This window comes from Phocoena sinus, chromosome 14 (assembly GCF_008692025.1).
Source record: "Phocoena sinus isolate mPhoSin1 chromosome 14, mPhoSin1.pri, whole genome shotgun sequence".
NCBI lineage: Eukaryota > Metazoa > Chordata > Mammalia > Artiodactyla > Phocoenidae > Phocoena > Phocoena sinus.
The window spans coordinates 7610805-7636674 of record NC_045776.1 but is presented as its reverse complement, the minus strand read 5'-3'; the positions used below and the strand labels follow the sequence as shown (position 1 = coordinate 7636674).

The following is a 25870-nucleotide window of genomic DNA, read 5'->3' as shown; positions in this document are numbered from 1 at the left end:
TTTGCCTTTCAATCCTCCCTTGTTTGGTACCTTGCTAATTCCTTCTCACCTTTAATCTGTGGAAAATCCTAATGAAAATAGCAAGACAGGCAATCCTTGGGAATTGGAACCAGTCATCAATCCCTAGATGGAAAAAATAGTATGAATTATATAAACATAAGATAACTCTATGGCTCAAGCATTTAGAATGGTAGCCAGCAAAGCAACACAGAATGTTATATAATTGAGATTCTGTAACATCCTTATATGTGATAAGAAAAATGGAATCATATAGATATCACTTAGCACCAAATGATCTTTTGTTCATTGCGAAGATAGCATTTCAAATGAGCACATGGAGCTTGATCCATGATAGGTATTTACAGTAACCAGCCAAGGGCTTTGACCATTAAGAAAAGTAAAATAGGGCTTCCCTGGTGGCGCAGTGGTTGAGAGTCCGCCTGCCGATGCAGGAGACACGGGTTCGTGCCCCGGTCTGGGAAGATCCCACATGCCGCGGAGCGGCTGGGCCCGTGAGCCATGGCCGCTGAGTCTGCGCGTCCGGACCCTGTGCTCCACAACGGGAGAGGCCATGACAGTGAGAGGCCCCGTACCGCCAAAAAAAAAAAAAAAGTTTGAACTCCCTTGTGATGTCATTCAAGACATCCCACCCTTTGGGCTATTCAGGCCTCCAGTGGATTGGATGAGGTGCACTCACATTGGGGAAGGCAATCTGCTTTATTCAGTCCACTGAGTCAAATGTTAATCTCATCCAGAAACACCCTCACACACACACACAGAATAATGTTTAGCCAAATGTCTAGGCACCTATGGCCTGGTCAAGTCGACACATAAAATTATCCATCGTACTTGCCTTAAAGAGTGGGCTGTTGACTGTAGAGGTGATATCAGGATGTAAGCCAGAGAGTTTGAGTGAGAATTTCCAAGAGCAACCATGTGACATTAGAGCTCCATAAATGATAGACCGAATGGATCTGAGATGGGTGTAAATGAACCTTGATATGAACTATATGTTCATGCTGATCTGCACATCCCTGTCTCATGAACTCCTGGACAGCAAGATGACTTCGATTAACTCCATTCTCTTTTCCCTTACCTAGAAGTTGTTAAGCAGGAAAAGGAAAAGTACCCAAGGCACGACTAAGGTAACACAACACAGTACATCATGTTTTAAAGACACTGGCTGCCTTTTGAAATACAAGCATAAATAGATGAAGTTTAAAGCTAACTAACCACTTAAATGGATCTGTAAGCTTAGTTATGAACTGCTTCTGTATTTGAAAGGGATCTTAACAATCATTTAGCCAAACCTTCTTACTTTAAAAACAGGAATACTGACACTCAAAAATGGGTAAGAAAAGGATTACTAATAAGTTTTTTCATTTATACAACTTCCATTTGACGTCTTTCAATATCAGTGTTTCTTTTTGTCATTTGCATCGTCCCATGACCTGATGTGTGTAGGAATCTAGAGACTTCGACATAGACTGGAAGTGCAGATGGATGAGAGGTGGAGATTGAAAACCTGTTCAAACATTAAAAGGAATGTACTCCCAGGAGTCATCTCCTTTAAGGAATGATGACTTGTATCTCCTTTGTCTCTAGATTTTTGAGGAGCTTTTTGAATTAATGTGATTTTTTTTTCATTTCATTCTTTGGTTTTTTTTAATTAATTAATTTATTTATTTATGGCTGCGTTGGGTCTTCATTGCTGCACGCAGGCTTTCTCTAGTTGCGGCGAGTGGGGGCTACTCTTCTTTGTAGTACGCGAGCTTCTCATTGTGGTGGCTTCTCTTGTTGCAGAGCATGTGTTCTAGGCGCGCGGGCTTCAGTAGTTGTGGCACGCAGTCTCAGTAGCTGTGTCTCGTGGGCTCTAGAGTGCAGGCTCAGTAGTTGTGGCACATGGGCTTAGTTGCTCTGTGGCATGTGGGATCTTCCCAGACCAGAGCTCGAACATGTGTCCCCTGCATTGGCAGGCGGCTTCTACTTTGAAGGTGATTCAAATTGTCTGTTCACTATATGTTCAATTCAGATACTTTTAAAGAAAACAATTTAAAGTTTAAGTGAGTTTAAAAATTAAGGTTTAAAATTTACTAACCTGGAATGATGACATTTGAAATTATAAAAAAAAAAACTAAGTAATTACACTTGAAATTCTTTAATTTTTTAAATTTAAGTATATTCATTTTTTACTATGGCATTAATTTTAATTTCTGTTTCTAAACAAATGAAAAAGCTGTAGTAGACACATATGCCCACATCCTTTGTAATACCAATCAGTATTCTCCCTGATTGGTATTACAAAGGATGTAATATTCTACCTTAGAATGATATGTTTTGTACCATTTTACCGGGTGGTTTGTTTTGGTAATGGCAGTAAAAGAATAAAAGTTATACTCTCTCAGTGATCTGTCAACCTAAAACCTCTAGAGAAAATTTTAACACAATAAGGATAACCAGTTCAATTCTTCAAAATGTGTAATTGTGTTATGTATTTCATATAGCCATCTACTCATTTACTGAGTGTTTAAATGAAAAAGTAAACACATAGAAAGATGGGTAGATAGATAGACAGGTAATGAGAGCAAATGCAATTCATGAGTTAATGTTTCTTATTTAATTATTTTTTAAATATGATTTTTTAAATATAGTCTAGAAGCTAATACAGGGCCTGACGCATTATTGGCTGATGTCCAAAAAAATCAATGAATGAATAAATATAAGCAAAGAAGAAAAGGCAATATAACCATCATAAAATCAAGTATAGTCTTAATTTTTTTCTATTTTGGCTATAATTTAAACACTTTCCTCTGTAGTCACTTGAGACAACAAAAGTATCTTTCAAATAATTTTAAAATTACCTTAATTAACTATATTTAGAGCAAAAAGAGAACAAAATGTAATTTTAAACCCTGATTACATGCTCTTTTGCTCTAAGGGAATATAATTATTTCATTTTTAGGCTCCCCTCAAAATGGTAAGAGAAGGAAAACTCTTCTTTTGCAATTCAGTGTCTAAATATTAGTAACTTGCATGATAATTTAAAAAATCTTCCAGTCGTAACTTGGCAAATTCACTTTAAAAAGGGAATATAATTTCTAAATGACAGAATTTAAACTTTTGCTTTACTTGTTTTGTCTTCAGCTCTTCCTACAAAAATAGGTTTGGGTTGTTTCATATGATACACACACAGCCTCCCTCAAACAATATTAAGACAGACCAAGTGTGTATCAGCTGGGAACATAAGAACGTATCAGCTCTGTTTTCCTTTGGATTGTTTGGTCTACTCCTTTCAGAAGAAAATGTTAACACTATGGGGTCATTCTTCAAAGAAAATTTCTTTCTTTGATATTTTATTTTGCTTTTTTTTTTGCTATCCAGAACTACAATTTCATTACCTGTCAGGAAGCCAACATAATGATAATTTTCAAGTCATTTCGGTCAACAAACATTTTTGGAGTGCATTGGGTGCTTTTTGTGGTTGACACTTGGGGGTTACAGATGTTAAAACTCCTAATCCTCAAGGAGTATGCAATATTTTTACGATAAAGCCACTGGATGCATATAAAGTTAGCTGTAACCCTTTTTAAATGCTTTTTTTCCCCACTAAACCTTCATAAACACAATGTAAGAGTATAATGAGAATGATACTGTTAATAGTTTATGATCATGCTTTGAGGTAATTAAATAGCAACTAAAGTCCTATGGTTTATTTACATCTTCACCTGGTGGATTTTTCAATTCTCAATTTTTGAGGCAGGAAGGAAAGTAAGGAGAAGAACATCTTATATATATATTTTCTCAAGGATTTAGTAAAACCAGAACTTCAGACTGCTTCAGGGAGACTCAACTGGCTTTTTCATTGAGGTGAAAAACCAAAAGAGAACATTTGGCAGTAAGAAAAAGTAAATAAAATAGAATAATACGAAAATTTGGAAAATATGTGTAAAGATGGGGATATTTTAATTAATGTGGTTATAATTTGTACTCATCACTGAGTACACAGGTGGAGGAATTGTAGAATTTTGGAAGAAATTTGTACATTAGAGATCATTTATATCAATTCTTTCATTGAAACTCAATTTTATAAAGGATCAAAATGGCATTTCAAGCTAATTTGCAGAGAGCCTGGACTAAAATCAAGATCTCCTTGTAGGATCGAGTCTCTCAACTTGTTTGAGGGGCGGCATTGTAGCCCTAAGGTTCCAACAGTGAGATAAGCAAGAACAGGCGCCATATGCATTAAATGTTTAGGAACATACAGTAGTCCAGTCAGGAGGCAGAGAGGATGGCAGATGTTCTGCTAAATCTTCCTCCTTATAAAGGACTTGACTTGAAGTTGGGAGTCCAGGGCATGTTTGAGTCCAATTCAACAATTTTGATTGATTTACCTTCATGTGCATTTTAAGGGTGCACATATGCCATTGAGGTATGTGTCTTGGGAACCTGATTTGACAGAAAAGGAACAGCAGCAAAGAAGGAGAGAGCTTTCAAAATATTTTATCCCGAGCCCTGTCCTAGCTGTTTCCCTGTTACAGAAATGTTCATAATGAAAGAATTATGCGTGCTTTTCTGCTTCTTATCTTGAATGAATGAAACTGGGCTTAGTGATGTTGAGCTTACCCCCAAAATCACACGGCTACGTTCAGATCACAGCTCGACCACGTCAATTTTAATGACCTTGGGCAAATCTATTAGCCTCCTTAGCATGGTGTTTTCTGTAAAACGGAAGCAGCGAGAGCTTTGTAGGGTGTTGTGAAGCTCAGTGAGGTAATGCACACACGGCATTTATCACCATGCCTGGCACTAGTAGGTGCTCCCCGAAAGCTAGCTGTTATCATTCTCCTCATTGCTGTGGGTATTGTTTCAACGCTTTACAAACCAGAACTCTCCATAATCCTGGTCCCTTGAAAATCAGATCAGATGCCTGTGCTACACTGGAAAGAGATTAAATGTATATATAAATATATATACTGTGTGTGTGTGCGTGTGTGCGTTTAAACTGGAAGGGAGGCCCTTAAGTCATCAGTACAGAGTTGTATAAGTTTAACAGTATAAGTGTATAGTCGGCACTCAGTATCCGTGGCTTCCACATCTGCAGATTTAACCAACTGAGCGTTGACCACCAGATGCAGAACCGCTGATACTGAGGGCCAAGTGTACTACATCACTTTATACGAGGGGCTTGAGCATCCTCAGATTCTGCTATCGAGCCCTGGAGCCAGTCCCCGGCGAATACCGAGGGCAGCCTGTTATTTGCTAAGGGACAGAGACAGAGCTGGGCACATCATAAACACTACATCTTCACAAAAACCCTGTGAGGGTCCTCAGACCTTTACTTTAAATTTTAATGTGGTTTAATTTTAGTTAATTAAATTCAATTAATAAATCCATAGCATTCCTTTATTTAATTTGATGGTTTACATAAAGAAGAATCAGCAAGAAGTGTCCCTCCCATACTCATAGACCACCTGTCACGTTCACTTCCCCCCCAGCAAGTAACACGGTTACTAGTTTCTTGTGCATTCCTCCGGAGTTTAATGTACATATAAGCAAAGATGTATATAAATTCTTCCCCACATACTTTTTTACAAAACTGTTAGCACACTATATACATTATATTCTCCTTGTTTTTTACTAGCTTAGCAATATGTTTTAGGTATCTAACTATTTGGGTAGTAGTAGTAGTAATAATAATAGAAGTACTATTTCATATTAATAAGTTACAAACACTGTTTTAATATTTACATATATTAATCCATTTAATGATCAGACAACCCAATGAAAAAAGTACTGATATTATACCTAACTTACAGGTATCAGAAGTTATCAGTGTTGTGAGTTTCAAATATTTTTCCTAGTTTTGAATTTGCCATTTGCTGTCTTATGATTTCTTACTTATTTTTTTCATTGTTCACAGGCAGATTTATCAATCTTTTGTCACATTTTGCCTTGGATCGTAGCTTGAAACCCCCTCCATTTTCTGAGTTTATATAGGAATTCTTTCCTACTTTCTTCTGGTACTTTTTTGGTTTTGTTTTTGCTTTCTCTGGAGTTTATATCAGTGGAGGTAGAAACATGGATCCAAATATTTTTCCGGATGGCTATTGTCCAAACGCAGTTTATTGACTAGTCCAGCTTTCCCTCACAGATTTGAGACAACACTTTCACCACATATTGAACTCCCATATGAACTGGGTCTGTTTCTGGACTTGCTTTACTGTTGCTTTCGTCTGTTTGTCCATTTTGCTTGTAATTTTTTACTACGGATCAACGTCTGACTCACTAGAGCTTTAGACAGAAACTTCAGCCTTTTCAAAGCTGCTAAAAAAAAAAAAAAGTAAAATGCTAGCATCGTTAAATGACAATAAAGATTAAACTGTTATCAGGAAAGAATTGTTAATGGGGTTTCACTGCTCTGCAGAAGAGCTGTGCTTTGAAGAATTTCATTACTTTCTGTAATTAAACATTAAATTGTAAATAATGAATAGAAGCACCACTGGCTTTCAGGAAAGTGCTCCTGCTTTACACCATTGCTGAGAGTTTAAAATTTCTGTGTGCATGGAGGATAGATATGTGGTCACTAAATATACATACAAAACTGCAAAACTCACTGCAGGGGTGAAATTATACGCTGTGGAGATGGACAAAATTGCGAGAGGTTTCCAAATTCATCTGTAGCGAAATTATGTCTAAAGACCCCCAGAGAATTATTTTAAAGTATCCATTTGCATTTCTTAAACTGTTTCCTTAACTTCTCACTTGGTAAATTTCTTTTGCTTGCCATTTGGAAGAAAGGCTGGAATTCTGATGCCACTCCTTCCTAAAGAGCTAAGTTTGAGACGTAAGGACAAGAAAAGGAGGGCAGTGGTCTAGCGATTACATGGTAGGGGCTTTTTCTCAAGTGAAGTTGCCTCCGTGACACCATCTTGTAGGATTATTTCTCCTCTTGAAGGGAACTTTGAGACCCATACATAATGGAGTGCCTCCCTGGAGTTTAGTTTCCTCTGAATACAGACATTCACAGGGAACTCTAGTTATTTCTTACTTGTTAGAACACAGTAGAGACGAGACTGGCAGTACTGTTGTTTCAAGGGATTCTGGAAGGGAATGGTGAGGTGGGATAAAGAAAGAGAGCATGCCCTCTTAAATCCCTAGAGGAATGGAATTTGAAAAAGAGCCATTTAAGGAAAAGACTAGGATTTTTAATATTCTTATTACATCAAAATATATTAACAACCTACCACCTGCTGGCTGTCTTGGGTGGAGGAGACTCCAGGACTATCCTCAGGCTCAGTGATTCCCTAGAAAGACTCGCAAGGTTCAGAAAAAAACTATTATGCACACAGTTTCGGTTTACTAGAGTGAAAGGTACATGTTACAATCAGCAAAGAGAAAAGACGCAAGGATGCAGACAAGGAGGGACCAGGCACGAGCCTCCAGACCCCCGTCCCATGCAGTCACACGGGGACAGCAATGATACATGACAGTAAGCGTGAGGTGTTGTGAACCAAGGAAGCCCCCGAGCCTTGGTGTCTGAGGTTTTGGTTGAGGGTCAGCTAGATGGGCATGCAGTGTCCTCAGGGTCCAGGAGCAACCTCAGTCACTCAGACCCTAGCCACCACCAGAGCAAAACAGGCATTCATGGTGAACCACCTTGTTAGGATAAACTTACCTGGTCAGACGGATACAGCATGGCTCAAGGCCTCAGGCACAAGAGACACTCTTATCAGACTGAATATAACAAAGGCTCCAAGGTTGCATTTCAGAAACCCTCCAAGGGACCATCCCCAAAACAGACTTTTCTTCGAGATGTGCAGAGTTTGAGCAACCCAGGCCTGCTGAATTAATCCTTTCCTGCCCACTGTCACATACATTACTTCATTTGATTAAAAGAAAAATAAAAACAATCTTGTGATAAAGTCTTGTCACCCCCATTTTGTACATGAGGAGAAAATAGGTGAAATAACTTTCCATGGCCTTCCTCTTGGCCGTGTACTTCTTCCTGCTAGCATTTACCACAGTGAGTGAGTCATTTTCTGAACAATGCTTATCTTCCCCACCATTTAAAAAGCCTCAGAGGCAATGAGCCATGTATATTGTTCCCTCCTTTTTATCCCCAGGCCCAAGACAGAGCCTGGCTTTATAGTACTAGATAAGTATGTGATAAATGAATATGACAGGCCATAACATGATTGTTGAAATTTGTACCCTTAGTCTTTTGACTGTACTATTATAGTCTATGCTATTATAATGTCCCTTATATCACAATGTCAGAAAAGAAAAAAAAAAAAACCTGGAAATAAGTGTGTCAGTCCTACTTCTTAGAATTTTTATGAAGCCCCAAATTATTCCTTAAAGCTGAAAGGGACCTTAGAGATTCTACTCTTTAACATTTTATTTTAGGTAAGAAGAAGTATTAATTTTGTGCAAATACCTTGTCAAGTATAAAGAGAGATATCATTTGTAATTGTCTATACATTTCAATAAAATTCTAGTTTGGAGTCAGGACAAACATACATTGTCCATATTTTCACTTATTCTTCAAGTCAATGCAGTTGAGGAATGTGCATGCTAGTGGTGAGGGGTTAGGATAGTCAAATGTAACTAGCACCTCTATCTTAGCTCTCTCCAAATGAAGGAAAGGATTCTTCTAGAGGTGTTTTTGTCCTTTTCGTCACATTTCTTCCTTTCTAACCTTCAGTTTGTTATGTCAAAGTCTTAAGCTGCACAAATATGGCTTCTAATTTGTCCTGCTCTGGGTCCCAAGCATCATCTCCCACTCCCTTGAATGAAATGGTGGCCTGTGGAAAGAGTTCTGTAGCCCAGTACTTCTCAAACTACACTGTGCGTACAAATCATATTGTCAAACGCAGGTTCTGTGTCAGCACTCTGGACAGCTCCCAGCGGTGCAGGTGCTGCTGGTCTGGGGACCAGATCGAGGGGCGGGGCAATAGCTCTCAGAATGATTTCATGCCTCCTCCCATTGTCCTCTCTAGTACTGGCTCGCTACCACAAAACTCTTTAGACGTATAAGAAAAATCTCGATATCTGTTCCTTACCACTCCTGAGAGAACATGTTTTAAACAATAACTGGTAAAAACCTAAACTGTTTCTTCCAACACTGCTGACAGAAGTCATAAATCTGAGCCAATTATAGTGAAGAAGTTTGATTTCAGCTTGGCTTTAGGTACCTATTGTTTAAAAAAGAGCCCCTTCTACCTAAAAGTTCTTTGCTTTTTATGCTGGCATGTTCTAATTCCTGGTTTCTTGATTGATGGACGAAGTTTACAGTAGTTTTTATTTCAGAGGCTGGAAATAAAACCCTTCTGTAAGCTTTCAGACTCCTTCACTGGGCAGAGTTAAGTCCCAGGAAGTGCTAAGTGTTAGACCTTTGCAACTCAGTGACTGAGTATGGAATAACAATTTGTGTCTTCGTTATCTCATTTCCGAAGGCTCATAAGCAGTGTTTTTCCGATAACAATGAACAAAACTCAACCTCAAACAGGATGGGCTCACCACTCATCAATGATTTGCCTGCTCCCGCTGTTGGAGTTTTTTACTCCTCTGAATCAACAAAGAAAGCTCATTTGTTTCACTTTGTGAAAACTCTTCATTTTTCTCTCAGACTTTCCATTTCACGTTTTGTGAATTTTATTAAGATCTCCTTCACAGAAGCTAAGTGCTGGCTCTATGGAGCCCTGAGGGATGGCAGTCACAGCCTCTATAATTTCTGAAGCCTCCTGAGACACTTCTTTTCTACTAAAACTCCTTGGAGAATCATAAGGTAGAATCTAAAATCTTTTTGGTGCTGGAAGACAGAGGTTGGCCTCATGAGCATTTTGTGCAAATCTTTTGGTGTCGTAGCCTGAAAACAACAACACAGCAGTCCGGTTAAGGTCCAGTTTCTGATTGGGAACATCATATTGATATTCAGCAGGTCTTTCTGAAGGCCTCCAATTATTTTTAAAAGCTGGTTTAAAATATTAATTTAAAATATGTTTTATTTTAGAATGTCTTTATTAATAAAACTTACACATAATCCTGTTGCCTGAGAAATTGTCAGTGGCTTTAGTCCAATAAAAAATTGTCAGTGGCTTTAGTCCAATAAAAAAACTACGTTTTAAAAGGTAATTATAGTTAAATAATTGAAAAGGAATTTGTATTCTGATTTTCTTTTCCTCTTGAATTTACATTATAGGAAATTTGGGAGTTCTCTGGTGGCCTAGTGGTGAGAATTCCAGGCTTTCACTGCCGTGGTCCAGGTTCAGTCTCTGGTCAGGGAACTGAGATCCTGCAAGCCCTGTGGCATGGCCAAAAAAATGTTTTAATGTTATTATATGCTCTCAGAAATGACATAGTAACAGTTGTATAATAGTCCATCAGATAAAAATATTATATTTAAGCCAACCACTTCTCTATGGTGGATATTGAGATTAGTGCCATACTTTCTCTATGATGAAAAGAATGATAACTAACATTTTTGAGCACTTAATATCTGCCAAGGAACACTATAAATATTGTATCAAGTCTCTCCACTGTCGTAAGGATCTGATGAGCTGGGTACTGTTATTTTTCCTGTTAGAGATTGTGCGAAGGGGGTACAGGCAAGTTAGCTTGCTTCAGGTCACACTGCTGGTAAGGGGCAGGGCCAAGTTCAGACAAATACTCTCACATCCAAACGGGGTCTCCTCTCTGCCATGTTATTTCTTAGGCTATACTGAGATTTACGTAAGGATTCCTCAGTTTAAGTAAAAGCTTCAAACTATGTATGCAAATCCTTAAACTAAAAAAATCTTCTCCTTGGTTCCTACTACATGAGTATAAAATTGCAGATTTTTTCTTAAGTTCTTAATGTTTCAAGAGCTATCAAATCATAGGAGACAGTGCTATGATATCAGAGTGAAGGCTGTTAAAGAAAACAACTATCTGCTTTGATTCTTTGAATATTGGTAAGACATACCCTGTAATATCTGACAGCACTTTTGTCTGTTCCTTCACACGGTTGTGAACACTTCATCTTTAAAAATCCAAATGTGCATGGATTTTCACCCTTAGTTTCATTCTCATGCACCATTTAAAGATGCGTTGGTTGGTTGGTTCCTTGGTTGGTTTGGTCAAGGATGAATCTGCTTCACTCGCTCCTATGAAAATCAAGGTGGAGGGGATGACAGGGTGAGGGCATCTTTTACATGGAGAACTGTTGCACACTTGAACACATGAAGACCCATCTCTTTCCCTATCTCTATCCTCACAGAATGTGTGACACAGGAGAAGGACTATTCACTTTTCAAACAAGGGAAGGAGAAATGATCTATCAGAAGGTCCATTCTGCGACACTGGCCATAGCTGAGCAACATGAAAGATTAATGCTAGAAATGGAGCAGAAGGCCCGGGTAAGGCTCCTTCCTTGGTAACCTAACAGCTTGGAAATGAATGTCACTGAGGTCTGATGCACATCGTGTGTATGTGGGTCCTTTCATGACAGCGCCCCAGCGTCCAACCCCATCCCAGCCCCGAGAACTTGTCCCAGTTACTGAACCTCATCTTTCTAATATCCTCTTCAGCATATGACAGAAGAAGCTATTTGTGGCCGCTAGCCATGCACGTCATGTATGTACCTATGACCTGTTACCACAGTTACCCAGAGAGGAGCGGAGTGCACAGAGAGTGAAACAAGAAGCAGTGCTCTCTGCATCTCTCCACATGTAGTTGGACAATCAGAGATGCAAATGTGGACCCAAAATAATGAGGAAAATAGGTTTCTACCAGAAAGGATTACACTTTTCTTTTGTCTTTGTATTTATCTTAGATTCTCTGAAACTTCCAGCTCTTTCTGTCCGTGTTTCAGAGCCGATACTAAAATGTTTGCAAAAGGAGCTTATACTGTTTACCAGCTATCTGTTATCCTGTCGTGGAACTATGCTATAGTTTCAGGGTCAAGCTAAGAAATAATTTAATAAAGAATCTGAAATAGCAAATTTTACAAGTAGCTAAAAAAAATTATAAGCTTTACTACTAACTTCTTTGAAAAGCAAACAATGGAATTATTATCGGCTGTAACTTTAATAGGTCAATATTCTCTTTCTTCAAAATTTATAGGGATGCATTAGATTCCATCTATGAGAGGACAAGTGGAGCTTTGGGAAATAGGTGGGTCACTACCCAGAAAAACTTTCATAATTCTATTCCATTTTAAGACTATGAGGCTTTATATCCAGTATTATTTTAGTTTTGACTTTTAAAATTCTCAAATACATAATGTTTTGAAGTATAAAATTATCTTTTAAATGTAAGAAGACAAAATAGTCTGGCAAATGATTTTACATTATCTTTAATACATTTTCGATTTTGTCAATACTACATACACATTTTTCTCTATCTAGGGTATGGTTTAAAAAGCCTTCCTAATACTTAAGGGCAGCAAGTGCAAATCAGGCTTACATTTGGCCTTCAGTGGGGGTGAAAGAGTAACTTGAACGTTAATAGGATTATTAACATGAGACTATGGGATTAATTGATGAAGCATCAATAGGAGGTTGGTATGATTTAGTCTTCTAGGAAGATTTGGGTTAAATTTAAATTATTGTAACAATTATCTAATTAATATGACATTTTTCTAGTGGCTTAAATCGGGTGAAAAAAATATAACTACCAAACTTCAAATTATTTCAGAATCTTGAACATTCATTATCAGCCCATATTTACAATCTGCTGATGTTAATTTTCAGCCAAAATGAACAACTGTGATGTCACTTGCTATTAGTCAACAGCAGTAGTTCTTTACTTCTAGTTGTTCTGAACGGACAAAATGCTCATAAGTGAGTCATTTAAATTGTATTTCATAAAGGAAATTTCAAGAGCTCTTTCATGCAACTGTAATTGTCTGACGTAAGGAGAGCACTCAGTGTACTGGGTTCCCATCCCCGTTCTACCACTCACTGTCTGTATAATCTTGAACAAGTTATTTAACTTCTAAATGTCTCATTTTCCTGTATCTGTAAAATGGGGATACAAGAGTTCTACTTATTTGGCTGTAATGAGGTATCTGTGCATTAACATATATGAAGTGCTAAGAACAGACCTGGCACTCAGAAAGTACTATGAAAGTTTCATTATCATGATGGTGATGTTGAATAATTATAAGACTTGCAATGTTTGTGAAGACAATAAATTTTTATTCCCAGCTATAGCTACGTAATGTCTTCCAATCCTTTACAAGTGTGTCTAACAGTCTTGTGCGAAAAACATTTGCAAAACAAAATTTAATTTACATTTGCTTTTGATGTGGTTGTACGTTTATCTATCCTGTGCCACTGAGAAGCAAGTCCAGGGGAGTGGAGTGAAGCAGTTGCTGTGAAGGAGTTAGAGATGGTAGGTCCACCTTCTAAGATCTCAGGCAGTGAAAGCCAGGATTTGGGTACACCGTGGATCTGGGTGCTCGGAGATGGAAGGGAAAGGGGGCAGGTGTTTAATAGCAGGCTCAGTATGGCTTAACAAGAAACCAAATGTTTCTGAAAATCACAAAATCAGAGACTCCATCAACTTGGTGCATACATATAAATGGAGTCTTTGGTTTAATTTCAACAGTGATTGCAAAGCTATGCTTTTCTCTGAAGGATAATATTGATACTAATTAAATTACTCCATAGGTAGTCCATTCTGTAGAATAAGTTGAACTAATGATGCTTTTCCAAGGGCATGCTACCACAACTTGAGAACTACCCCAATTCCCCAAATTCTAGGGCTGTAAGCAAAGATTTCCAGGTCTCCCAGATACCTTTTCTTTTTCTTTTAAGAGACCTCCTCTACATGCACAAATCTCTTTTTAAAAAAGAAATTCCAACAAGTATGGAATAGAATTTAAATACCCTCTATCTAACTCTTAATTGATTTATACAAAATAAAACAAAGGTTTGTGCCATAAACTAGGCAATAGTGTAACTTGCGAGTTGGAAAAGTACCGGAAAACCTACCTAAGATATAAAAATGTTGCATTTTGTTTATTATGTATTCACTGCAAAATAAGAAGATAACACTGCTCATTGGCTTTCCAGTTTTAAAACCAAGCCGTGGAAGATAAATATTGATCAGATAGAAAATGTTTTTACATTTTTAATGTTATTAAAAAGATTTTACAAGATTACCAAGAAGCTATACAAGCAATGAATTCCCCCAAACATCGTTGTTCAGGCAACTGAAGTATTTACTTTCATCCTTTAAAAAAGAGATGATTTCAGAGTGCTACTGGCTTTATAGATAAACTTGAATGAGAAATAATGTCTCAACATCCGTTTCTTAACTATAAGAGAAAGAATTCAGTATATCTTTCAGCATGATATGCATGTAAAACTTTGTTTTGCCCCATTTATCACCATCCTTCCTAGGGAACACGTGAATAGACATATTTTGATATATCTCTATAATCTGAGTTAGGCAATGTTTCTATTCTTGTTTGAAGAATCTGATATCTAGAAAAGCATCGTGCATAAAACAGTTCATTGGCACTGTGGAGAACTGGATAAAAAGAATCACTAAATCGGTAAGGCTGTTAGAGGTGTGTGCTTACATTTCCTTCACTGAGAAAGATAATGAAAGAATGAATGAATATTAACTGACTCCATTAGGAAGTTTTAAAGGAGAAGTTGGCCATTTATTAACTCCATTCACAGGTTTGTAAATAATACATTTATTACTCCGTGCTCAAAACGCTGCAGGATGGTAGGGAAAACAAGACAAGGACAACAATGTTCCTTCTCTCAAGTGGCCCAGAATTTTGTGGGATCAAAATTTTGTAATTTTGAGTAAGCTTATCTTTTTCCTTTTACTCCTTGAAATCTCAAGTTTTCCATGCTTTATTAATGTAACTAATTAAATCAGATGGTTAAGAAATGCCATTACAAAATTTTGATTCAACTATACTAAAAACACCAGTTGGTCTTGTTTATGTTGTCATGACAGTAGAGCCTGATTGATTTCTTGGATAATCAACTTATTGGAAGGTCCTCAGTCAAAGCTCCATGGAGAATGAGTTCTTCAGTACAAGAAGACACTCTTCCTTTTTCCATTCAGATATAAAGCTTCAGCTTCTCACTCTTACGTCCAGATAAGAAAGGGCAAATGATCATGATAGTAAAACAGAGAGTGATCTTAAGTAGTCCTATATTTTCTTTACTTACTAACTCAAAACTAGCCTTATTTTAAAAGAGAATTTTGTAAGGGGGTACATGGGAGAATTAAGCCACGATAATAAATTTTAAACTGGAACTCTGTCTGAGATTACTAAGATTCAAGTATTTGAGGAAATTATTAAAGCTAGGTAGTTAAACAAATGGCACCTCTAGAATTTGTTTCCATTTCATAAAGCTCATGTTCTTAGAACCCTCCAAGTTCTTCGAATTCTATTGCCAAAAGCATTTATAGGTGCTCTGCCTTGCATGTGCAACATTATCAAGGAAAGTTTTCATTGTCTTGGTGAACAGCCATTCATCAGAAAGCACATTGCAAATGTGCCAGCATGGCTTAGCCCCCCGAGGGTGAGTGGAGGCTGATTTCATCTTCAACAAGACCTGAAATAATTTAATTTTGGATTTCCGTGGATCTCTACACACATACACACACAACACAAACACACACACAAAAACAAACACAAATAATACAAAAGAAACTTCTTTTTTAATTTGCTTTTTATGTTTTTAAGCTTTACAAGTATTATGAAATGTCCACAGGGAAGAAGCAGCTGAGACGACATAAATGTAATTTTTAAAACACAGGTTTTTCCTGATATCTTACCAAAAATAAGTAAAGGAAGTGGGGGAGGGGGTCGTTAGTACCTTTGTAATATTGTAAGTGATTTAAAAGGGAACGGTCTCCCATAACAAGAATTACAGTGTGTCCTTTAAAAGCATAGGGTCTGGAATGTGCCTGTTTCCAGTAATTCTTGCCTCCTGGTCACCAGAAAAGCTCTGTACACAATTTAAGGACAAATAGCTTCAGTGTTATTGAAACACCTGCAAGATAGCAAACCCACTTCTAATGCCTAAAAAACAACACTGGCAAGACTTGTTGAAGGCGCTGCTGTCCAAAGCTGTCAGTTCTTTGGTTTTCCTAAGCTCTAGTGGTTGGAGAAAAACAAATAGCAGAGTCTCACATAGAACTTCTTCCCTGGAAAACAAATTGTTTTCTTTAAGATTTGTCATTTTACTTGCCCTTGTTACTAGACATACAAGAAACAAAAGTAACCTCGCACATTTAACAAACTAAAAAATTTGTACTGTTCCCAAAACAATAAACCTTTTGAACAGTAATCATTTAAAAACAAATGATCTTATTTCCTTTTATAATGTAAGATGAAAAGAAATTTCTGGTGAGGAAGCAGCATTGTTTGACTCTACCTACTGCCCTGTAGGCATAGAGGTGGGTCTAATGCCGCCCTGTCTCTGGGGAGGGCAGAGTGGAGAGAAGAGGAGAGGGGGAGAGAGAACAAAGCTGGCTTTATGTACAACTAGCTTAGACGGCGACTCAAAATTAGCGTATTTGCCCTTCTAGATTTATACTTGATCATAGATCTTACCCGAGTATTGACTGCTACCAGCCTATGAAATTATTTTTTGTCTAAATAGTTGCATGAACGAGGAAATGCTATTCCACTGCATCAGTTCCAAGATGCACATCTTTTTCACAGTTTAACATCTCTCTAGTCAGATGGGAGTTACAGTCTAATTAGCAGCACTGTTCTTTTGTAGTGCTACATAAAATCACGTTGGCTTTCTAGTGATGGCATCTTAGCGTGTATAAAATACCGTAATACTTGTTGTGAGTATTCTGAAGACACTAAGCTGTTATTCCCAACTGTAGCTAAATTATATCTTTCAGTTCCTTTCAAGTATATCTAACAAGACCATGAGCACTATGTGCTCATTTATCACTTTTGAAGGAACAAGAAAGCTTCCAGAATGGGATGTATCCTAGGTAGTTTGGCTTCCTTTTGAGTGACAGTGTTCTTCATACCCACATTTTACAGGAATCTCTTGTCAGCTATGGGGAAAAAACAAACAAAACTAGTTTTCCCATACTGAAAAGGTGAAGAATTTGGAAACATCATAATCTCGTGAGCCACACACAGGAAAATGTTAACACTTCTTGCAGTCTCTCTTCTAGGTATATTCATAGACGTTTACAGAATTCTAGGAGAAGTTTAAACGTGTGACTTGTGATTGCAAGTGGTATGTTGTATCCAATATATAGGAATATCTGTTAATGAGTTCATCCTTCAAAGTCCTATTCTTGATTCTGCTGCTCAATATTATCAATATTAACCAAAAGACAAGACCTTATTATTACTGACAATGACCAGTTCCCTGCTGGGAAATGCCATTAGCATTTTTGTGAAATTTTCTTTTACTGATTGACAGACACTGATTAAACGAACACAAGCTCACTCAATTAGAACAAATTATTATAGCTGATAACTAAAGTGAGCCTGTGTTCCTGATGTTTCAGAACACTAAAGGAAATTTCGTCTCTAAACAAACACACAAGAACAAAGAAAATATACATTTCTGTCTGCAGTAAATACACAAATGAGATGGAAATGATGAGAAGGCAATGTGTAATTTTTCTAATACGTGGTGCTGAGACACAGTGTAATAGTAAATATTTTATTTAGATCATGTTTTTTTCCCTTAAAATTTGTTGTGGATACTCTAGATGTCACTTCAAAAAAAGCATTATATCAGTATATAATATTTATGTATAATATTTAATCAACTTGATTAGAATTGATAATGTATAAGGAAAATGAGTGCCCAACATTAAAAATTTCAACTTCTATGTTTAAAAAATAGGGCCTCCCTGGTGGCTCAGTGGTTGAGAATCTGCGTGCCAATGCAGGGGACACGGGTTCGTACCCCGGTCCGGGAAGATCCCACATGCCGCGAGCGGTTGGGCCCGTGAGCCATGGCCGCTGAGCCTGCGCGTCCGGAGCCTGTGCTCCGCAATGGGAGAGGCCACAACAGTGAGAGGCCCACGTACAGCAAAAAAAAAAAATCTATACAATTTTGTTTCTTTTATTTGTACTGCTAGAATGGAACAATAGTAAGGAAATTACCAAAAAAAATTTACTTTTAAACTGTGGTAATCTTATTTATTGAGGGTCGTACAATCTGCTCTTGGCAATTACAAGAATAATTTCCTTAAAAAAAAAACAAAACAGATGTCAAAAGTCAATCAAGATGACTCAGCATAAAAACATATATGACATATACACATACAACCCAAAGAATCAGACTGACTCTTCTTTGGCATAGTGCTGTAAAATAGGGAAACACTTAGGCCAACAGTGGTCAAACTAAAATCTAAGAAATTGATGTAAGCATTGCATGGGAAGATATTTAAGGATGCTTTCAAAGAATGTGAACATAGTTCACATTCTGGGATGTATTCAGTGAATGCATACACTTTAGGTGGAAGCAGCATGGCATGGTGGGTAACCAGGTAGACCTCTAGGGAAAGACAAGCAGAGCTCTGTGACCTTCTGCAAGTCGCTTACCTCCTCTGTGCCTTAGCTTCCTCTTCTTAAAACAGGAAGAAGGATCAATAATATCTACTTCAGAGTGTTAGGATGCCACCTGGTCTTTAGTAAAAGGTCAATAATTATTAGCTAATTCATAAAATGGCTAAAAGAAAACCTTAATTTTAAATGGGTAAAATGTATAACCACCACTAAAGTTCATCCAGTTTTTATTATATGCAGACATTGGAAATTAATTACATAAACCTTATTATAGCCTCTAGATATTTATATATTTCAAAATCAAATGACAGCAAAAATCTTATTTATGAAATTTAATGCTTTAATGTGTATTCATCATGTTCCTTATTCAAAGGGTGTCTCTGTAAATGTATCTGCTTACAGATGATAGACAGATGAATGATTGATAGATAGAGAATATATATTCTTAAAATCATTACTGAGTACAGGTAAGAATATATCTGTACTTAATACTTAAAGTATTTATGTAGATGTTTGTAATAATTTCTGATGTTATTCCAAAATCCAGCTTTTTTCACACTCTATGAAAGTATTTTGGTCAATACATGGTTTAAAATATATAATAATGACATCCGTTTTGTTTCAAGTTAATGAAAATGATATTCTACAAAGTCCAATTTTAATGTCACCTAGCAACTTCCACTACATGACTATATGAACTACATTTTATTTGTTAGTCTGGTACAACTCAGCAAGATATCTTCTTTTTTTTTTTCCATTTATCTTGAATAAAATGGAAGATTAAGTGTAAGGTGTCCCCTATTGAAAATTAAGTCAAGTCTGTGAGAAGCCAACTGTCCATAAACCTTCCAACTTCAGAGGACTGTTTGAACAAATCCAAACAGTGCCAATCCAAGCTTGGCTGGCTAATGCTCTCCTGGGCTTCTGTTTCCATACAGTTTTCAAGTTTCATGAGCTGTTTTTTCCAAGACAAGTAAAACTAAATGTTCTCGGCCAGGAGTGCACTGGTGTTGAGCATTTCCTTATTAAGCAGTACTGTTTTTTCTTACACGGACACACATGTCACATTAACATATTTCCCAACCACCTGTATTTTTGCAGTGCTTCTTACCTACAGTGTGTTTCCTGGCCCATTTTCTCTTGTCTCGGACAAACCAGGGCCCGTGTTGACACATCCACCCGTATGAGGCATTCTTTAACTCTCTTCATACAGAAAAGCTGTGTCTGTCTCTTCCCAGCTGATAGTACACGTATGTACAAACATACACGCACTCTGCTCACCTGTCTCCCCTCTGTCTTCCACCCCTCCCACCTGCCCATACTGACCACCTATTCCTGACTCACATTACTAGTTTTTTTTACTTCTATTAAGCTTTTAGACTTAGATCCAAGTAGATGCCTCTGCCTCCTTTGTCGTTCCTTTGATAGCTCATTTTGGGCAAATCTACATCTTGACCACATGGAGACTTGGACACCACTGGTCTAAGCCACCTCTCTATGCAGTTGCAGCAGTAAAGGTGCAGCTGTGTTTACTGAGCACTTCAGGCATGACCAGCATTGTTCTTTTCACTCTAAAAGCATCATCTTATAAAATACTTATAACAACACTTAAGGCACATTATATTAACTTTAGCGATAAGGAAAAATTGAATCTTAAAAAAAAAAGTTTAAGTACCTTTCCTGAAGTCAGAAGGCTAGGCAGCTGTGGGGTTGATATTTGACAACAGGTCGCTGACAGCAAAGCCCATGGACTTAACTCCGTGATTTTGCCACACAGATGGTGGTGTTCTGTCTTGAACATAGCAAAGAGGCACTCGCATTCTGGCCTTGATCCAGTGGAACAGACCCAGTTGGTGTAATTCTCACCTAACCTGCTCTTTGAATAGAGGGTTCCAATAATTTATTTTACGGTGAGTGTGGTAAAGAGGGAAGAACGTCATGGGCTCCGAGCCTCAGAAACATTACCCACTGGCTGTGGCAGGATGAACAAATTACGTGACCCCTCTGAGCCTCATTTTCCTTGTCTGTAAAGTTCAGATGGCATATGTGTTGACGATTTATGTGGATATTAAATGGGATAACCTATGAAACCAGTTTGCACAGGGCCAGGCCCATAGAGAATGACTCATAAATGCTAATCTATAAATGCTGAACTTTTCCTCTCCCAATTATGTAGATTTGTGTCTTGAGTGCTAAAATGATTTTTTTAATTCTAGGCAATAATTAGGGAGAGACAGAGCAAAAGGAAAATTGATTTTTTAATTATTTTTTCAATACTTTTTAAAATTTTTTTGCCGCACCACGCAGCTTATTCCCCGACCAGGGATCGAACCGGGGCCCTCAGCAGTGAAAGTGCAGAGTCCTAACCAGTGGACCACCAGGGAATTCCCCAGAATTGATTTTTTTAAACCATTTTTTTAATACATATGAATTTTATGTAGGTGAACACAAATTAGCATTAAGGTTTATCACAAGGGCCAGCAGAGTCCCAAAACAGCAAAGGGAAATTGCAAAAGGCGGTAGCATAACCTGGATAACGTTTGTGGTAAAAGCGAGAAGAGGTGCTGGTAGCCTGTACGTTCACAAAAATTCTGTCAGTTGTCAGGCCCTTCCTGCTGTTTCTTGGCGGCATAGGTTCTGTCAAAGTACAAGGCTGTGTTGTCACACGTTGTCATATGTGGGGAGGAAGCTCATCTTCCCAGGAGAGATCAGCATTGGAGCCTAAAGAGCAGTGGACTCAGAAGTCCAGGGGACTGTTTTCTATTAGAGCTTCTGGAGTTAGGATTTTGCCTTGAGCAAATCCTTGAATTTTTTTTGGATTTTGATTTTCCATCTGTAAGATGAAAATGGCTGGATTCTCTAAGAAAGAGTCTAACCTCGAATTACGTGGCCAGTGTACGCAGTGAGCTTGGGCTTCCTCATACCATGGCAGCCTCAGAGCAGTGTGACTCACATGGTGACTCAGAACAAGGGAGAGAAGGAGAAACTGCCATAAAGGTCTCAAAGGGCATGGCCGAAACAAACAAAATGTCGCATCTACATGCGACGTTTTGTTTGTTTCAACCAGTCCAGAAGCCCAGATGTAAAGGTCTGGAACCTAGATGCCCTATTTCTGAATGCAGGCTTTCCAAGAATTTGAAGCCATCTTCAATCCTCCACAAAAAAATAATGCAGTATCTAATATTACTTATGATGAAACTTCATTTGAAAGTCATTAAACAGAATCTCTTGATACTCAGAAAAATCACAGGACAGAGCAGAAGCACGATTCTTAGAAAAGAAATTTGAGAAACTGTAGAAACTGACTTCCTTAGAAAAGTCAGGTCATACCTCAAAGCCCCAGCCTCCTCTCATTTTAAAGAGGGATATTTCATCCCTTTCCTATCTCCCCAAAATTTTATGAGGATTTGACTACATAAAATAAATGATCTCTGGGCCAAATGCCAGGAAAAATGACTGAAAGAAGATAAAGGTGTAGAATATTTGAATTTGGCTGAAAATAGGGAAGTGGTATTGTTATCTATATGTTGTAAATGCCTAGGAATTTCTAGTAGACCAAGTGCAGATGAAACAAAGGAGAGATGAATGGATGATGGACAACACCACTTCTTGGAAAAGAAGCCCAGACGTGCTAAGAAAGAAGGGGAGATTACTAACCCATTTATGTGGAAGAGTAGAGGTGAAAAGACGGAGGTTAGGCTGAACCCTGGGACGGGGAGAACTTTTGCAAGTGGAGTTTTAAAATATAGCTAAAGAATGGGAAAATAAAGAACCATAAAACCGTCAGGAAGCTTTGTGTGTCAATAAAATACCGTTTTCATTAAGTACTATTTTATAAGAGTACTTAAATATACAAGAGGAAATGGACAGAAACATGTTAATTAGTAATTCGAAATTAACACTTTTCTTCATATTTGATAAAGTAGATTTAGTTTTTTTTGAATATATGGAGAAGGAAATTGAGTGAATAGTGTGTGTAGAGAGAGAGAGACTACATTCATTGCGCATTTTTCAAGTACCTATGAAACATTTACCAAAATGGTCATATATTAGATAAAAATAAAAAATAAACTTCAATATATAGAAACTACTCAGGCCATATTATCTGACCACAATGCATCATTAAATGAAAATTAATAAAATATGCACAAAAAAGCAATATCTCAACAAAATGTACACAAGCAATCTCCCATATAAAATAGGAAATAATACCACAATTACATAATTTAGAAAAGAATGATTTTTATTCTACGTACAAGCCATTGTGATGTGGACAAAGTGGCATTTGGAAGGAAATGCTTTCATTAATAAACAAATAAAAATGGAAATGGAAATATTCAACTTGAAAAGATTGAAAAGACCAAGAAAACAAGACAGACAGAAGGTGGAAGTTAATTAGGATAAAAGCAAAGTATAAGAAAATATAAGAAAAACTGAAAAATATAAATTCTTTAAATAAATTTTAAAACCCAAGTATATAAGTTGGAGACATGAAAGGACTTACAAAAACAGGCAAAATTCCTTTTAAGCTCCAAGAGAATTTGATGCTTTTTTAAACAAAAATGTAAATGTCAAATGATATTAGGAGAATTGAGACTCTTTGGGAAACCATGATCATAACTCTACTTGTACATACTAAACTAATTCCCTTGGATGGAATACTGACTTAAATGGTTTTTTTCTACAGTTTCTCAAAATTCTTTAATATTAGGATCTATTCGTTTTAGTGTGAAAAGAGCAGAAACAACTCGAAAGCCTTTCAATGTGGATATATTGAATAAATTGGGGTATGAGATCGTCCTTTGTCTTTGTCAGGGTGCATGTAAGTAAATAGGGCCTATGCTAGGTAGTTCAGTAGAGGGAATTTTTTTTTTTTTTTTTTTTTTTTTTTTTGTGGTACGCGGGCCTCTCACTGTTGTGGCCTCTCCCGTTGCAGAGCACAGGCTCCGGACACGCAGGCTCAGTGGCCATGGCTCACGGGCCCAGGCGCTCTGCGGCATGTGGGATCTTCCCGGGCCGGGGCACGAACCTGTGTCCCCTGCGTCGGCAGGCGGACTCTCAACCACTGCGCCACCAGGGAAGCCCAGTAGAGGGAATTTTAATAAGATAGTTTAGACTCAAGATGTAGGAAGAGCAGGGACGATCCAGAGATTAGCAAATGCAGGAAAGATATACCACCCCCAGCTCCCTTGCCTGCCACAGTGTCACGGAAGTCAGCAGAAGACACAAGACTCCCAGATCAGAGACAAAGGACTTTATTACTCATGGCACAGCCGGCAGCATGAATTCCAGGTTCCCATCCGTTCCCCTGTTCCCCACGTCCCATGGAGCCATGTGGAGCAGCCCAGGTGTCTGCTGCATATTGTCACAGCTGAGGAGCCAGAGTTTAGGTGGTGTTGAACCCAAGTTCACGTGCCCGGTGCACAGTGAGGCCAAACAAATGGATACATCGGAGATTGGAGCAGAGAAAGATGTATTGCAATGCCATCCAAGGAGAACAGGGCAGCTCGTGCGCAAAAAGCCCCGTGCCCCGATGTTTTTTTTTTTCTTTTCTTTTCTTTCTTTTTTTTTTTTGTGTGATATGCGGGTCTCTCACTGTTGCGGCCCCTCCCGTTGCAGAGCACAGGCTCCAGACGCGCAGGCTCAGCGGCCATGGCTCACGGGCCCAGCCGCTCCGCGGCATGTGGGATCCTCCCCAACCGGGGCATGAACCCACGTCCCCTGCATTGGCAGGTGGACTCTCGACCACTGCGCCACCAGGGAAGCCCTCTTCGACGGTTGTTTTAGAAGACTTTGTATAGGCAGTTTCGAGGGGAGGGCTCCAGGGTGTGTGGCCTTCCTCCGGTTGGCTGGTGGTGAGATAACAGGATGATGTTCCAGGAATCAGCCTCTGGTTCCAGCCAGTCTGGAGTCCATGTGCTTATGCTCAGCCTGAAGTTACAATCCTCCACCTGGGAGGGGGCCTTATTTCCTGTAGAAGAACTCAAAGGTGTGTATCAGATTGTCAAGTGTATTGCTTGAGGAGGAACCAGGACCCTGCCCCACGGCTGCACTATTGTTTCTGGACTGCCTTTACTTTGTTTCTGCCTTCCCTCACTCGCCTAATTAGTAACCGTTTGAATCCGCGCTTTGGAACCCAGGGAAGGTCTAGGAGACCGAAAGCCTTTTTCCTACAAACAAGACACGGAAAGGCTTTGGTACCCAGGAGGGCCCCACAGGGTCCTGCTTGGTTTCATAGGAACTCCTAATTTTATAAGGTGGCCGCTAGCAAACCTGCCCAGCCTTCAACGTGGAAGAAGACAGTATCTGTATTTTCCTGGTCGGGAAACAAATACGTCCTCCACCCTGGAGAAAGACACTCTCTTCCAGGCCTGTTTGCTGCACAAGCAAATAATAGTAAGGAACAGAAGTTGTCACAAGAAATGCAGAACCACGAGTGGCCCAGGAAGAATTCTTTCCTAACAACTACCTTTCAACCAAACGTTTTCAAAAGAGTTTTCTGAAGTTTAGGGAAGGGGAGGGAAGCGGGTTGCAGCAGGAAATGATCTCCTCTTTGAGATCGCACACTCATATCAGATGTTGACATCTGTATATTTACATATTGCCTAGATGGGAGTGAGCAGAAGCTGTCAACCCTTGTTTATATCTTTAAGAGTCTTCTAAATATGAGGTTCTTTGCTTTGGGGTTTCCTTTCTTATCCACTGGAAGACAGCATAACTCTTACCTGTATGATGCTCAGATAAAGGTATTAACTGAATATCCATAGGGCACACTTTGGGACAAAATCATCCTCTTGGGCTGTGGGCTTTGTGAGATGTGTAGATTTGTTTTGTTTTGTTTTTCGTTTGTTTTTGCAGTACGTGGGCCTCTCACTGCTGTGGCCTCTCCTGTTGCGGAGCACAGGCTCCGGACGCGCAGGCTCAGTGGCCATGGCTCACGGGCCCAGCCGCTCCGCGGCATGTGGGATCTTCCCGGACCGGGGCACGAACCCGTGTCCCCTGCATCGGCAGGCGGACTCTCAACCACTGCGCCACCAGGGAAGCCCTGAGATGTTATTAATTAGAGGACTGCCCACTGTCAGAAAGTGCACGTTTGCTCAGATTACATCAGAGAAATGTGCACGAAGGCCAAACAGAACCATTTCTGGATATTTTTCGAAAACAGTGTGAATCAGTAAAAATAAATTTCTTTCTTGAAAATGCAATGTAAAGTATTATTCTTTTTCAACTAATAACGTGTCTGAGCATCACCTGATGGGATGCTGTGTGGCTCTCTGTAGCTAACCTTACAGTTTATCTTGCAAATAAGAAAACATACCACACTTTCATCACAGAACTTCTCAGGGAAAACACTTT

At 38.6% G+C, this 25870-nt stretch overlaps 1 protein-coding gene across 1 annotated transcript in view; it reads left to right on the top strand.

Annotated features, from left to right (window-relative positions):
* The window catches only part of DOK6 (docking protein 6), a 399939-nt gene that overhangs the window by 306611 nt on the left and 67458 nt on the right, over nucleotides 1-25870 (top strand). The window contains exon 6 of the mRNA XM_032602788.1: nucleotides 11258-11396. Coding sequence (XP_032458679.1) covers nucleotides 11258-11396 — 139 coding nt within the window. The remainder of the gene's footprint in view (nucleotides 1-11257; nucleotides 11397-25870) is intronic.